This window comes from Pleurodeles waltl, chromosome 8 (assembly GCF_031143425.1).
Source record: "Pleurodeles waltl isolate 20211129_DDA chromosome 8, aPleWal1.hap1.20221129, whole genome shotgun sequence".
Lineage (NCBI taxonomy): Eukaryota > Metazoa > Chordata > Amphibia > Caudata > Salamandridae > Pleurodeles > Pleurodeles waltl.
The window spans coordinates 1,278,758-1,295,636 of record NC_090447.1 but is presented as its reverse complement, the minus strand read 5'-3'; the positions used below and the strand labels follow the sequence as shown (position 1 = coordinate 1,295,636).

General features: G+C 48.8%; 1 protein-coding gene across 1 annotated transcript in view; it reads right to left on the bottom strand.

Moving 5' to 3' along the window:
- Window positions 1-16,879, bottom strand: part of LOC138249650 (NXPE family member 4-like) — a 262,230-nt gene that overhangs the window by 139,935 nt on the left and 105,416 nt on the right. Inside the window, exon 3 of the mRNA XM_069203604.1 lies at window positions 4,862-5,646. Coding sequence (XP_069059705.1) covers window positions 4,862-5,646 — 785 coding nt within the window. The remainder of the gene's footprint in view (window positions 1-4,861; window positions 5,647-16,879) is intronic.

The window sequence follows — 16,879 nt, the reverse complement described above, 5'->3', positions numbered from 1 at the left end:
GTCAATGAAGACCCCTTGTTACCCCGCAAGTGATGGGAATGGGTCAATGAGGACCCCTTGTTACCCCGCAAGTGATGGGAATGGCTCAATGAGGACCCCTGTGTTGCCCCAAAAGTGATGGGAATAGCTCAATAAGGACCCCTGTGTTACCCCGCCAGTGATGAGAATTGCTCAGTGAGGACCCCTGTGTTACCCCACAAGTGATGGGAAGGCTCAGTGAGGGCTCAGTGAGGACCCCCGTGTTACTCCGCAAGTGATGGGAAGTGCTCAATGAGGACCCCCGTGTTACTCCGCAAGTGATGGGAACGGCTCAATGAGGGCCCCTGTGTCATCCCACAAGTGATGGGAACGGCTCAATGAGGGCCCCTGTGTCACCCCACAAGTGATGAGAACGGCTCAATGAGGGCCCCTGTGTTACCCCGCAAGTGATGGGAACGGCTCAATGAGGACCCCTGTGTTACCCCCCGCAAGTGATGGGAAGTGCTCAATGAGGACCCCTGTGTTACCCCCCCAAGTGATGGAAAAGGCTCAATGAGGACCCCTGTGTTACCCCGCAAGTGATGGGAAGTGCTCAATGAGGACCCCTGTGTTACCCCCCGCAAGTGATGGGAAGTGCTCAATGAGGACCCCTGTGTTACCCCCCCAAGTGATGGAAAAGGCTCAATGAGGACCCCTGTGTTACCCCGCAAGTGATGAGAACGGCTCAATGAGGGCCCCTGTGTTACCCCGCAAGTGATGGGAAGTGCTCAATGAGGGCCCATGTGTCACCCCGCAAGTGATGGGAAGGTTCAGTGAGGACCTCTGTGTTACCCCGCAAGTGATGGGAAGTGCTCAATGAGGGCCCTGTGTCACCCCGCAAGTGATGGGAAGGCTCAATGAGGACCCTTGTGTTACCCTGCAAGTGATGGGAAGGCTCAATGAGGACCCGTGTGTCACCCCGCAAGTGATGGGAAGGCTCAATGAGGACCCTTGTGTTACCCTGCAAGTGATTGGAATGGCTCAATGAGGACCCCTGGGTTATCCCACAAGTGATGAGAACGGCTCAATGAGGACCCCTGTGTCACCCCGCAAGTGATGGTAAAGGCTCAATGAGGACCCCTGTGTCACCCCGCAAGTGATGGTAAAGGCTCAATGAGTACCCCTGTGTCACCCCGCAAGTGATGGTAAAGGCTCAATGAGGACCCCTGTGCTACCCCGCAAGTGATTGGAATGGCTCAATGAGGACCCCTGGGTTATCCCACAAGTGATGGGAATGGGTCAATGAAGACCCCTTGTTACCCCGCAAGTGATGGGAATGGGTCAATGAGGACCCCTGTGTCACCCCACAAGTGATGAGAACGGCTCAATGAGGACCCCTGTGTCACCCCACAAGTGATGAGAACGGCTCAATGAGGGCCCCTGTGTTACCCCACAAGTGATGAGAACGGCTCAATGAGGGCCCCTGTGTTACCCCACAAGTGATGGGAAGGCTCAATGAGGACCCCTGTGTTACCCCCCCAAGTGATGGAAAAGGCTCAATGAGGACCCCTGTGTTACCCCGCAAGTGATGAGAACGGCTCAATGAGGGCCCCTGTGTCACCCCGCAAGTGATGGGAAGGCTCAATGAGGACCCCTGTGTTACCCCACAAGTGATGAGAACGGCTCAATGAGGGCCCCTGTGTTACCCCACAAGTGATGGGAAGGCTCAATGAGGACCCCTGTGTTACCCCACAAGTGATGGGAAGGCTCAATGAGGACCCCTGTGTTACCCCACAAGTGATGAGAACGGCTCAATGAGGGCCCCTGTGTCACCCCGCAAGTGATGGGAAGGCTCAATGAGGACCCCTGTGTTACCCCACAAGTGATGAGAACGGCTCAATGAGGGCCCCTGTGTCACCCCGCAAGTGATGGTAAAGGCTCAATGAGTACCCCTGTGCTTCCCGCAAGTGATGGTAATGGCTCAGTGAGGACCCCTGTGTTACCCCACAAGTGATGGGAAGTGCTCAATGAGTACCCCTGTGTTACCCCGCAAGTGATGAGAAGTGCTCAGTGACGACCTCCGTGTTACCCCGCAAGTGATGGGAAGTGCTCAATGAGGACCCCTTGTTACCCCGCAAGTGATGGGAAGTGCTCAATGAGGACCCCTTGTTACCCCGCAAGTGATGGGAATGGCTCAGTGAGGACCCCTTGTTACCCCGCAAGTGATGGGAAGTGCTCAATGAGGACCCCTTGTTACCCCGCAAGTGGTGGGAACAGAAAGATATCGAAGGATTAGCAGACTCCTCTGCACCCCGGCTGTGTTAAGCGCGAGGTTCAATGAATCAGTAACTGAGGGAGAGATCCGCCATGGAAAGGAAGGAATGAAGTGTGCCGGGCAAGGGTCGTGAGGAGACCCTGAGTGAATTGAAGGGATCATATCATTTACTTCTTGTGGAGTCATTTGGTCAAACCTTCCAAACTTGTAAGAGTCTGTGGGAGGTGCCGGGCAGTGCTTAATTTGTGCTTGTTGTTTCCGGTGCTGAGCACCGTCACTTATTTGTGAGGGCCGGGGCTCATTCTTCTGCCAAAGCATTTGCTGCGAGCAAAAGAGACATATGGGAAAGACGGAAGAAGGAAAAACGTAAAAGCGTCATAGAGGGAGAAAGTAGAAAGTTGCAGGATGAGCTGAAGGGGCAGGGAGCGGCCGTAAATGGATTGAAGAGGCCCGAGATGGCTTCAGGATTACGCTGCCTCGGTATTCAGTGCTGGCAGATTTAGTTACAGCAGCCTCGTGTTTAAGAGAAGGGCTTTGAGCACCGGCATTTCTTTATTTACAAATTAAGCACTGGTGCCTGGGTGAAGGAGAAGGTGGGCCTCATTGAGTCTGTTTGACTCTCAAAATTGTCATCAATTTTGAAAGTGTTGTCATAAAGGAAAAACAACAAGGTTTTGCATAATCCAGGCGTGGCTGGGGTCGAGGAGCACAGGTCTCTGGCTGCGTGAGTTCATTCAAGACACTAGACTTGGTTTTCAGATAATCTGTATGTCTCGGTCCCATCAGCAAGGGACGTCCTGCCGGCCAGACACAGCCATTTCTTGTAGATGCAAGTTGGTTATGTGGAGATTTGGACCATCTTCACCCCCTTTTAACCCTGCCTGTCCCTCTGAATTCCGATAGCTATGTCCTGGAGTTTTCGTTTCCACAGCGGAGGGTCCCACCTGAAGCCTCAGGTGTGGTCGAGCTATACCAGGCGGCAGCACTGCTTGCGTCCAGGCACTAATGCTGGAAACCTCTGGGCGTCTCGTAGGCTTCCCTTAGCTAGCTACTCCCAAGGGAGGATGCATTTTGGATTTGGAGAGATGGAGTTGAGCTTGGATTACCAGTTGGATCACAAAATTGATAAGTTAATTGTCCATGTGAGACGACAAGGGTGCCAACGCTAACAACGTCTCCTTACAGAATATATCATTAGGTATTTGCACCAGAAGCCAGTGGGCAAAGCTGCTGTTTCCAGATCTTGTCTGTTTAATTACACCACCTTCCTCTGTGGCCTCCCAGGGGTCGTTAAAGTCGCCAAGAGCCTGAGGTGCTCCAAACTAATGTATGTGAGGCTGCGAGGTCTACAACATGAGGGTGACGTCTCTCGGGCTCTGGGGCTCTTGACATCGGGTCCCCTTTACGAGCGGGAAGATCTGGTTTCAAATCATCAGTCCAAGCTGCTTGGAAAGTTGTGCATCGGTAACAGAGGTGACTGCAACATGTTCGATAACAACCGCGACCCCTGCACCTGGTGTGACCATTGCGGCCTCACAGATGTTCTTCAGGTGAGCATACAAGACATTACTGGTGCAGTTTTTCATTTCACAACGCTCCTCCCTGGCCTCTTGGCTTGCAGTCATCGAATCTGGGTGGGTTTTGAATTTTCAGCATTTGGAAAGGCTGGTGTCTCATCCTGCCCGTGTCTCCTGGTGAGACCTCAGCATTCCATGCGAGGCTGAAACTTCGGCGACAAACGCCACCCAAACCAAGGACACTGGTGTCTGCAATCAGACCCCAGACAAACACAACTCCTGCCAAACTAATAGCTCACAAAACTCTATGTGTTTCTGTGCACATTCTCCCATTCTCTTTTGTGTGGTCACTTGGGACACTGAACGCTCCTTCTAGCAACAACCTTAAAATATATTAACATTGAATACCCCATTTTTGTTTCATGCATAGTAAAGTTGCTATTGATTGTGCAAGGCTTGTGACTTCTTTTCTTTGCATTCATTGTTGTCAGTTATTGATTCGACTGAGAAAAACATTATTGTGCTTGAAGTGAGCCAGTTTTCAGTACATATGTTCATACCCAGGTTCCCAATGGCTGATGGGTTGCCCCCCCCTAGTGAGTAAGTATATGGGGGAAGTGGGGGGGGGGGGGGGCAACATCACATTTAGGGTCCATAGTCATTTGCCAGTCACCTGCACTGCAAACCACAGATTGAAAACAAATTACTTGGCAGGAGACACTCTATGTCTTTCCTAAATTCTACTAAAGGAGAAAGGGCCCAAGGCTTTGGGAAAGTGATAAAGAAGTTGTGTAAAAAATATATCTAGAGCTTGGCATAGGGGCATATCTGGGGACGGCCCTATCGCAAGTGTAAGGAACGCACCGAGGAAAACAGACGCTGGAAAGTAGGAAATATTTCTAAGACAATGGGCAAGGTGATATCGGTTGAGCTCTCTTAACTTCACCCAACTAGTCATCACCTCAAATAAGGCAGCATAATGTAAAAAATTCTGCACAAAGACAGAGACCTCTTTGATAAACATGAGACAGAGGCCATACCCTGAGAAAGTGTCCAAACCCACACCAGTGTTTGCATCAGGCTGGATGACACAGAGGACTGGAGGACTTACCTGTGGAAGAGTGGTCTCTCCAGGTCGGTGAGGTAGGACTGCTGAGTGAAGACGCTGGTCATGTGCGTCAAGGAGCTGCACGGCATCTGCGCAGGCTTGATGCAGTAGAAGGGATACTCGTCTTTTTTCTCCATATATTCGCACACTTCCTCCTGGGTGTCCAAGTCAAACCCACAGTTCGTCACAACACTGCGCATTGAGTTAGTAAACTTTGCATTATGACTCACATAGTTGAAACCAGTGTTTCTTGCCCTCCATATACCGGCTACAGCCTCGCTGGGATGGACTAAAAGCAGGGAAATTTGGACTTTTCCTGCCCAGAACAAGGTGAAAAGCACATGGTATGATCCATTGCCAAAGTCTATGATCCTCCCGGAGGCTCCTGCAGCAAGTTCTGGTGAGTAAATCCTCGCCCTTAGAAAGTCACCACCATGTTTCTTCCTGTTCCCCAAGTAGTCGTGCATATCGAGTTTCACCGTCACATTGTCACCAATGCAGTAGGTGTCTTTGGGGTTCAAGATGGACACCTGACTCTGTCCAGCACAAGTTGTGTTGTCCAAGTGAGTGAACGTGACTTTGGGTACAAGCTTGTCCATTTCACGAATGATCTTTTTTATGTGGAGTTCAGCCACATTTGATTGAACCTTCTTCTGTGAAGTCTCCACGAAAGGCAGGTGTGTTTTTGGGAAGTTCATGCTTGGGAGGATGTTTAGTTTACCATTGAGAGCATCTTCTGCCTTCTCCCCTGTGGATTCTGGATCAGAGTTGGGAAGACAAGCTCCAAACTGCCAAAGTAAATAGAAAGGAGAAGAAGCATTATCATACTTCATAACACAAAAGAATCCTACCAAAAAGTGGTCTAGAAAGGGGGACATGCCCACTTGTGGAAAAAGTAACTCTCAGTGGATACACTGAGCCCTACACAACAGATGAGCTGTAATGACAATACACACTGCTCTAAGTGATTCTGGGAGACTCATCCCTCAGGCAGCACTGTGAAAACCTCAAAAGATCACAAACACATCTTAGGTGTGAAAAGGTCAGAGAATTCCACAGGTATCCACAATGACTCACAAAATATGGAATAAACACATATGAATGAAAAATCCAAATTACAAAATAATTAATTCTCTTCTACTTCTCCTCCCCTTGTCCAGCCAACCCCTCCGACCCTTCTTTCGATTGAACAGTATGTCCCACCTCCAAGTGGCTTCTCATCATTTTCACCACATTTTGGGTCTTCCAATCTCCCTTTAGGACTTCATCGTGCTTTCCACCAAGAGACAAGTCTGACAACTGCAAACTCCCACACTAACATCCTTTAATCTGCTTCAGATGGGTGGGGGGTGGGGGCTAGGGCGGCACCCCACCAGCTCACAGAGGATGAAAAGCTTCTCTCCATAGCTCGTGGACGAAGAAACAGAAAATAGTATTGTCTCAAATATGTCCAGGCTGTCTCCTTCCACCTATGTTTACATCCCTGACATTGGCAAGTGTGCATGTCGCGTGTGAAGGCGGAGTCCCGCAGCAGACGCAAGAAGGAGCCACTCTCCATGCTAGGAAGGCTGCCATGTAGCGCCAACAGGAGAAAAATGTGAGCACCTGGGCTGCAATTGCAAAATTACATCGACTCCTCCCGGCATGTGCCCCGTGAACGCCTTGCTCGACGGCTGAGCTTGAACATCTATTAATTAAGGGTAGTTAGCAAAGGTCAGCCCAGGATGATGTGGGAAGTTAGGGTAGTGAGGTTGGTGTTCTCATTCTGATATTTGGGAGTGTTTCTCACGCTTGCATCTACAGTGAGAAGAATGTGTTGTTTATCTAACATGATCAATGTGCGGGGAAGGCTTTGCTACACGTATAGTAATGCTCATCTGCTTGTCTTCCCGGAGAACTGAACCGTGGAGTAAACTTCCACTGGTGGACAAGGGTATAACCACCTGTACGTAGAGTTTTTTTTCTCAGACATCAGGCCTTGAAACGTCATAAAAATATTACCAGACCTGTAAGTTTAGTGTCTTGAATAATCTACTCAACCCAACATTAATGCACTTGACTCATAAGCTGATCTCAAATTGTGTGATCCAAGGGAAATATTTTATTTCACTGAGCCACCTTTTTTCATTATCACACATGAGAGCACCTTCAAATATGTGAGTTCAGCATGGCGCTGCACAAAAAACTATTTTCTTTCATTTAATAGACTAAACGTTTGCTCCATGTATAAGGATCTAGCATACACATAACCCCTGACTGTGAGAGGAGGCCTCTTTTTGCACTGTTAGGCCCCACTTTTTACCTGATGTTGTTGTGTTCTAGAAGTTGGAGTGCCCATGGCCCCTGCTAAACAGGTTCCCTGGGCCAGAGCTCATACCCTAAATCTGTTGTGATGCTTGGCACAATTGGAAACTGTAAGACAATGCCTCCTTGGCATGGTTACCCCCTAACTTTTTGCCTTTGCTGATGCTAAGTTTTGATTTGAAAGTGTGCTGGGACCCTGCAAACCAGGCCCCAGCACCAGTGATCTTTCCCTAAACTGTACCCTTGTCTCCACAATTGTCCCACCCCTGGCACTCAGGCAAGTCCCTTGTAACTGGCACCCCTGGTACCAAAGACCCTGATGTCAGGGAAGGTCTCGAAGGGCTGCAGCATGTCTTATGCCACCCTGGGGACCCCTCACTCAGCACAGGCACACTGCTTGCCAGCTTGTGTGTGCTGGTGGGGAAAAAAGTTGACATGGCACTCCCCTCAGAGTGCCATGCCAACCTCACACTACCTGTGGCATAGTTAAGTCAACCCTCTAGCAGGCCTTACACCCCTAAGGCAGAGTGCACAATACCACAGGTGAGGGCATATGTGCATGAGCACTATGCCCCTACAGTGTCTAAGCAAAACCTTAGACATTGTAATTGCAGGGTAGACATAAGAGTATATGGTCTGGGAGTCTGTTAGACACTAACTCCACAGTTCCATAATGGCTACACTGAAAACTGGGAAGTTTGGTATCAAACTTCTCAGCACAATAAATGCACACTGATGCCAGTGTGCAATTTATAGTAACATACACCCAGAGGGCATCTTAGAGATGCCCCCTGAATACCAATCCGACTTCTAGTGTAGGCTGACCAGTTTCTGCCAGCCTACCACACATCAGACATGTTGCTGGCCACATTGGGAGAGTGCCTTTGTCACTGTGTGGCCAGGAACAAAGCCTGTACTGGGTGGAGGTGCTTCTCACCTCCCCTTGCAGGAACTGTAACACCTGGCGGTGAGGCTCAAAGGCTCACCCCTTTTGTTACAGTGCCCCAGGGCATCTTAGCTAGTGGAGATGCCCACCCCTCTAGCCACTGCCCCCACTTTTGGCGGCAAGGCTGGAGGAGATAATGAAAAAAACAAGGAGGAGCCACCCACCAGTCAGGACAGCCCCTAAGGTGTCCTGAGCTGAGGTGACCCCTGCCTTGAGAAATCCTCCATCTTGAGTTTGGAGGAATCCCCCAATAGGATTAGGGATGTGCCACTCTCCCCACAGGGAGGAGGCACAAAGAGGGTGTAGCCACCCTCCAGTACAGTAGCCATTGGCTACTGCCCTCCTAGACCTAAACAAATCCCTAAATTCAGTATTTAAGGGCTCCCCAGAACCTAGGAAACTAGATTGATGCAACCTGAAGAAACAAGAAGGACTGCTGACCTACAAGCCTGCAGAGATGGAGGAAGACGACAACTGCTTTGGCCCCAGCCCTACCGGCCTGTCTCCAACTTCGAAAACCTTCACCAGGGACGCTCCCGACAGGGATCAGCAACCTCTGAAGCCTCACAGGACTGCCCTGGACTAAAGGACCAAGAAACCCCCGTGAACAGCGGCCCTGTTCAAAACCAGCTACTTCTTTGCAATGAAGAAGCAACTTTCCAAGACTGCACGTTTCCTGCCAGAAGTGTGAGACTTCACACTCTGCATCCGACGCCCCCGGCTCGAGATCCAGAGAACAAACACCTCTGGGAGGATTCCCCGGCAACTGCAAGCCCATGAGTAACCAGAGACGACCCCCCTGAGCCCCTCCAGCAACGCCTGCAGAGAGAATCCAGAGGCTGCCTCTGACCGCGACTGCCTAAAACGACGCCTGGAACCAACACTGCATCTGCAGCCCCAGGACCTGAAGGAACCGAACTTCAGCGCAAGAGTGACCCCCAAGCGACCCTCTGCCTTGCCCAGGTGGTGCCTGTCCCGAGAAGCCCCCCCTTGTGCCTGCCTGCACCATTAGAGTGACCCCCTGGTCCCTTCATTGTTTCCGATCTAAAACCCGATGCCTGCTTTGCACACTGCACCCAGCCGCCCCTGTGCTGCTGAGGGTGTGTTTTGTGTGCCTACTTGTGTCTACAACACCCCTCTGGTCTGCCCCCGAGGACGCAGGTACTTACCTGCTGGCAGACTGGAACCAGAGCACCCTTGTTCTCCATAGGCGCCTATGTGTTTTGGGCACCTCTTTGACCACTGCACCTGACCGGCCCTGAGCTGCTGGTGTGGTAACTTTGGGGTTGCCTTGAACCCCCAACGGTGGGCTGCCTATGCCCCAGAACTGAGACTTGTAAGTGTTTTACTTACCTCCTAATCTAACCTTTACTTACCTCCCCCAGGAACTGTTGACTTTTGCACAGTGTCCACTTTGAAAATAGCTTATTGCCATTTTTACAAAGGCTTTATATGATATTGCTTTTATTCAAAGTTCCTAAAGTATCTAAGTAAAGTACCTTACATTTAAAGTGCTTACTGTAAATCTTGAACCTGTGGTTCTTAAAATAAACTAAGGAAATATATTTTTCAATATAAAAACCTATTGGCCTGGAGTAAGTCTTTGAGTGTGTGTTCCTCACTTATTGCCTGTGTGTGTACAACAAATGCTTAACACTGCCCTCTGATAAGCCTACTGCTCGACCACACTACCACAAAATAGAGCATTAGAATGATCTACTTTTGCCATTATCTTACCTCTAAGGGGAACCCTTGGACTCTGTGCACACTATTTCTTCCTTTGAAATAATATATACAAAGGCAACTTCCTACAGATACACTCTTACATATCCCTGTAAGACCCTAGTAAATGGATACACAAGTACCCAGGGTATGGGATATTAGGGGTAGGCCCCTGAGGGCAGCAGCACTGGCTATACCACCCTCTAGAGCCTTGCACCCAGATGCACCCAGCACTGCCATAGCAGGCTGAGTGTCCTGGTGCAAACCTAAAATACAAACTCGGCATGGCACACTCCCTGTGCCCTGTCCACCCTACACTGCATATGCTATGGATAAGTCACCCCTCGAGCAGACCTTACAGCCCTAAGGCAGGGTGCACCATACTATATGTGAGGGCATCATTGCATGAGTCATATGCCCTCACTGTGTCCTTGCCAATCCTGGGACATAGTGAGGGATCAGAGCAGCCATTTTAAGTACATGTACTGGACACTGGTCAAACATGAGTTCCCCAGTTACATGATGGCCACTCTGTACCCTGGGTTGTTTGGTATCAAACAAGTCAGAATATTAAATCCAAACTGGTACCAGTATTCGATTTAACCTTAATGTTCCCAGGGGCCCCCTTAGAGGTGCCCATGCAAAAGCTAACCTAACCTGGCATAGTTGCTGACTGATTCCATCCAGCCTGCCACTTCTAGACCGCCAATATGGAAACCTGGGGGAGAACCTTGGCTCTCTGGTTTGTAAGACAATGCCCTTCCTGGGTGGAGAAGCTAACACCCCCTCCTGCAAGAATGTGCAACATCCTGGCGGGGAGCCTCAAAGGGCAACTGTAAGCCAGCTCCTTTTCCAAGTGGCCTATCGAGGTGGCCCTGTGCCTGTGCCAAGAGGTTTTCCAACGGTGCTCCCACTGGAACCAGGAGCCACCCGAGGCTCTCCAGCTGCCCACCAACTGCCTCAACCAACCTGCAAAAGAAGAAACTGGTAACCCAACTGTACGATTAATGCATTTTTAAAAGTGACTGTCTATTGAAACCTATGGTGCGTAATTACGCACAGAAAGACTAACTTCATTAAAAGTTCAAAAAATCATAACAAGAAAAGTACTTAACATATTCTAAAGATTTTGGTCTTAAAATTTATATAAAAGTCTGAAGTATTTTTATAAAATATGGTCTTGAGTTATTCATTGAGTGTGTGTAGTGCATGATTGGATTTGTGAGTACAGCAAATACTTAGCACATCTCCTGGATTAGCCTAACTGCTCGACCAGCTGCCATAAAAATTGAAGCATTAGTTCGTCTAATTATTACCTTTGGAAACCAACGTGTGGTTGCCTGGACGCCCCGTGCATCGTGTGCCTAGTTTTGCGCACTACATAGAGGGCCAGCCTCCTACATTTTGTGGATCAGCGGTGGGATAAAGACTTTGGCTCATATTTATACTTTTTGACGCTGAACTGCGCTAACAGTTCAGCGTCAAAAAGCTTACCGCCCGCTAGCACCATACCAAGACGCCGGCGGGGTGTCATATTTATGGTATGAGGCTAGCCAGCGGTAAGGCCCGGCTAGCGTCTTGGAAAAGGATGCTAGCTGGGTGGGGGAGGCCTAGGAGGAACAGGGAGGGAGTTTAGCATCAGAGGATGACGCTAGTACGGGCAGAGGCCCCCAAAAAATGCCTCTATCCAGACTAGCGTCATTTTCTGACGTTAGAACCCCATGGACAGGACTCCTGTCTCAGTTAAGACAGGAGTCATGCCCCCAGCCAGATGGCCATGCCAAGGGGACTTTTGTCCCTTAGGCATGGCCATTGGGCCCAGTACCATGTAGGGGGGGCCAAGTTAGGACCCCCTATGGCACTTCGTAAAATAAAAATTAATACTTACCCATACCTACCTCTTCTTACCTGGGATGGGGTCTCCCCATCCTTGGGTGTTTTCCTGGTGTGGGTGGGTGAGGGTGTTTCATGGTCTCTGACCATGGAAAAAGGGCGACAGGTCCCCTAATGCCTGTCCTGACCAGGTGTTAAATAATGGCGCTAAGCAAGCTTAGCGCCATTATTTAAGGCCCCCATCCCCGTGCTGGATTTTAGCATGGGGGAAAAATATGGCGCTAAGGCCATATCGTTGTTTTCTGCATAGGAACGTCTACCTTGCATCTCATTGATGCAAGGTAAGTTTCCATGTCCAGAAAATGACGTAAACTCCATAACTTTGGCGCTAGATGTGTCTAGCGCCAAAGTATAAATATGGAGTTAGGTTTGCGCTGAATTAGCGTCATAAAAATGACACCAATTCAGTGCAAACAGAGTATGAATATGGGCCTTTGTGTTTGCTGATATCACTCTTACAATTGTGTTAACACACAAATAACTCTCCAAATTGTCTTTTAGTTAATTGCTTTTGATTTTTCTAATTGACTAACATTTTTTTAACAAATTTCTAAAATACCTGTCAGGGCCCTGGTTAGGTTCCTACAACTTAGAAAACGTTTTAAAAAGTCAATGCTTTAGTTGGTTGCCCAAAAAGGTCCTAACTTTAGTAAGATAAAAATGTCTAATTCAGAGTGCACAAACCAGGAGCTCAACCTGTAGCCTTGTGAGCCATATACCTATGACCAGTTAAAGGGACTCTACAGACTATACGGGATTCAAACTGGAAAATGCCCCAAAACAGAGAAACTTAGGTGTCTGGTGGCCCAGTATGAAAGAGATCATCTCCCAGTTATTGATGAAGATCTATCTGAGGTGGATGAAGTACCTCACACAATCTCTAGAGCACCCACAGAGACAGGCCTTGATATTCCCAGGCTGACCAAAATACTGGCTTTAGAAAGTCAGCTTTTGGAGTTAGAAAAGCAAAGAAAAGAGTTGGGCTTGGCACCCATCTCTGATGGCAGCATACATGTGTTGAAAGAAAAAGCTTTCAACATCAAACTCCCAAAAGGAGCTGTCCCTCCCTTTACTGAAGGGGATGATTTAGTGAAATGGTTTTCTGCCTTTGAAAGAGTCTGTATTGGGTGGGAAATTGAAAATAAATACTGGGGCACACTGATGTGGGAGTCATTCTCAGGAAAGTGCAGGGATAGGGTCCTGACACTGAATGAGGCAGACTCTAAATCCTATGACCTCATGAAGTGTACCCTGAGTGAGGGCTTTGGATTTACAACTGAAGAGTACAGGATAAAGTTCCGGGAGGCTCAAAAATCCCAGAGCCAAACCTGTGTTGACTTTGTGGACTATTCAGTAAAAATGCTGGATGGTTGGTAGACTGGTAATAAGGTACAAGATTATGATGGGCTGTATAATTGATTTATGAAAGAGTATCTGTTGAGTAATTGTTCCAGTGATAGACTATATCAACATCTGGTAGACCTGGGTCCACTTTCCCCTCAAGAACTGGGAAGAAGGCAAACCATTGGGTCAAAACAAGGGTAACCAAAACTACCACTGGTGGGGGAGACCAAAAGAAAGAGGCCAAAAAGCCCCCCAAGGGAAAGATGGGAGCCAGGGTAAAAACAACAAAGAGTCTTCTCAAGGCCCCCAAAAATCTGCATAGGAGGGTAGGCCCAGAGACTACTCACAGTCCTGGGGGTACAAAGGGAGACACTTTGACCACAGCAAGGCTTGGTGCCACGAATGTAAGACAAAAGGGCACCAAACTGGAGACTCTGGCTGTAAAAACAAAAATAATGCCTCTAGTCAACCTGCAGTAAATGCAGTTGCCAATATCCAGATGGGATCGGAAGTGTGGCTTGACCCTGTCAGTGTCCCCACAGAGGCAACATTAGTCACTAAGAGTGGGGTAGATTTATCCTGTGCTGCCTTGCAAGTAATATGAACAAATACAGGCAGCACCCTATCATTAATGGGGAAAAGACAGAAGCCTTCAGGGATACAGGGACTACCATCACTATGGTATCTCAGCACCTGGTCTCCTCAACTCAGTTCCTGATACGGAGGTCTTATCCTGTCACCAGTGCTGACAATGAGACCAAGTTCCACCCCATGGCTATGGTAAACTTTGAATGTGGAGGAGTAGCAGGGCAGAAAGAAGTGGTTGTGTCCTCATCCATCCTTGTAGATTGCCTATTTGGTAATGCTCGGGAGCATTCCCCCGGGACTGAGATAGAGCTAAAAAGCCATGCAGCAATGCTTGGAATCCCTGAGTAGGCTTGTGTCAAGACTAGGGCACAGAGCAAGCTTTAGAGAGAAAAAGGAGGGCTGGATCCTGAAATAGTGGACCAGCCTCCAAAGAGAAAAGGCAAGAAGACTGGGGGACCAGCTTCAAAACAGATCCCAAGACAGGACCCTGCTTCTCAGGTGGAGGAGTCACCCATCTTAGAAGGAACTGAGCCTGGAGAGCTTGGGACTTACCACCCAGAGCTCTTGGGCCCAGCGGGAACCTCTAGGGAAGATCTGTGCCAGGGACAAAGAGAGTGTCCCACTCTTGAAGGCTTGAGACAGCAAGCTGCTCAAGAGGAGCTAGGAAATGTCAGTGGTACCCTCAGGGTCTACTGGGAGAAGGGGCTCCTATTCACTGAGGCCAGAAACCTCAAGCCTCGTGCAACCAGGAGGGTGGTAGTGCCACAGAAGTTCAGAGACTTCCTTCTCACTTTAGCCCATAACATCCCCCTAGCAGGGCATCTGAGCCAGAACAAGACATGGAGTAGGTTGGTTAACCACTTCTACTGGCCAGGTATGTCACAAAAAGTGAAAGGCTTTTGTCAGTCCTGTCCCTCTTGATAAGCCAGTGGCAAGGCAGGTGGGCACTTACAGGTCACCTTAATTCCACTATCTGTGGTTGGGGTTCCCTTTGAAAGTGTAGGAGTTGACATTGTTGGCCCCCTTGGCCCTCCAACAGCATCAGGACATAGGTACATCTTAGTGGTAGTGGATCATGCCACTAGGTATCCCAAGGCTATTCCCCTTAGGACAATTACTGCATCTGTAGTTGCCAATGCCGTCCTGGGTATCTTTACCAGGGTGGGGTTCCCTAAGGAGGTAGTAGCAGACAGAGTGTCAAACATTATGTATGTATACTTAAAACATATATGGCAGGAATGGGGAGTGACCTTTAAGTTCACTACCCCATACCATCCACAAACCAATGGGCTGGAAGAAAGGTTCAACCAGACCCTAAAAGGTATGATTGGAGGACTCCCTGAAAAGCTCAGAAGGAGATGGGATGTCCTACTTCCTTGCCTGCTGTTTGCCTACAGAGAAATGCCACAAAAGTGAGTAGGTTTTTCACCCTTTGAACATTTGTTTGGCCACCCTGTTAGGGGACTTCCGAGTCTTGTGAGGGAAGGCTGGGGAAGACCTCTCAAAGAGCCCAAACAGGACATTGTGGACTACGTGCTTGGCCGAAGTTCCAGAATGACTGAGTGCATGGAGAAAGCCATCATAAATCTTCAGGCCAGCCAAGAGCTTCAAAAGCTTTGGTATGACCAAAAAGCTGCTATGGTGGCGTTCCAACCAGGGCAGAAAGTTTGGGTGTTGTAGCCTGTTGCTCCAAGGGCCTTTCAGGACAAATGGTCTGGGCCCTATCCCATTCTTGAAAAGAAAGGGGGGGTCACTTATCTAACTGACCTAGGTAGTTGCAAAAACACCAAGAGAAACATACATGTCAACCGCCTAAAACCCTTTTATGACAGAGCTGATGTGACCATGCTCATGGTCACAGATGAGGACAGAAAGATGAGAGTATACCTCTCCCTGATCTCCTCTCAAGCTACCCCTAAGATGGCTCTGTAGATGGAGTGATCTTGTCAGACACCCTCTCAGGACAACAGCAGACTGATTGCTGGAAAGTCCTCCACCAGTATGCTGGGCTTTTCTCTCTGACCCCTGGGAAGACAAACTGGTGTACTCATGATGTGGACACTGGTGACAGCCTCCCTGTCAAAAACAACATTTACAGACAGTCTGACCATGTCAGAGAGAGCATAGAAGCAGAAGTCAAGAAAATGTTGGATTGGGTGTCATTGAACCCTCAGAGAACCCCTGGGCCAGCCCAGCAGTGTTAGTCCCTAAACCTCACTCCAAGGGTGACAAGAAAACAATTAAGCTTTGTGTGGACTACAGGGGCCTCAACTCAGTAACAAAGACAGATGCACACCCAATTCCAGAAGATGATGAACTCATTGACAGACTAGGGGCAGCCAAGTATCTGAGTACTTTTGTTTTAACATCAGATTGGCAGATTGGCCTGACCCCAGGAGCAAAAGAGAGGTCAGCATTTTCCACTCCTAGTGGGCATTATCAGTTCACTGTTATGCCCTTTTGACTCAAAAATGCACCTGTCACCTTCGAAAGGTTGCTGGTCTGGAAACATTTAGTGCAGCTTACTTTGATGACATAGCTGTCTATAGTTCCACCTGGCAGGATCACCTGATCCACCTTGCAAGGTCCTTGAGGCCCTGCAAAAGCCAGGCCTCACTATCAAAGCGAGTAAGTGCCAGATAGGGTAGGGAAAAGTTGTGTACCTGGGCCACCTAGTTGGTGGAGGCCAAGTACAACCTCTGCAACTCAAGATTCAGACCATTCTGGCTTGGAAAGCTCCTACAACCCAGACACAAGTCAGGGCATTCCTTGGTTTAACTGGATACTACAGGAGATTTGTGAGGGACTATGGCTCAATAGTAGCCCCCCTCACAGAACCCAGCTCTAAAAAGATGCCCAGAAAAATTAAATGGACAGTGAGTTGTCAAGAGGCCTCTGAACCTCTGAAGAAAGCAATGTGCTCTGCTCTAGTACTACAAGCACCAGACTACTCAAGGGAATTCATAGTCCAGACAGATGCTTCAGAAGTGGGGATAGGAGCCGTCCTCTCCCAAAGGAATGATGACAGACATGACTAACCAGTTGCTTTTATTAGCAAGAAGCTACTCCGTAGGGAACAGAAATCGAGTGCCATGGAGAGGGAAGCCTTTGTTGTGGTTTGTGCTCTGAAAAAGTTGAAGCCGTACTTGTTTGCCTCTCACTTCACTGTTCAGACTGACCACAGACCTCTCAGATGGCTCCAACAAATGTAAGGTGAAAATCCC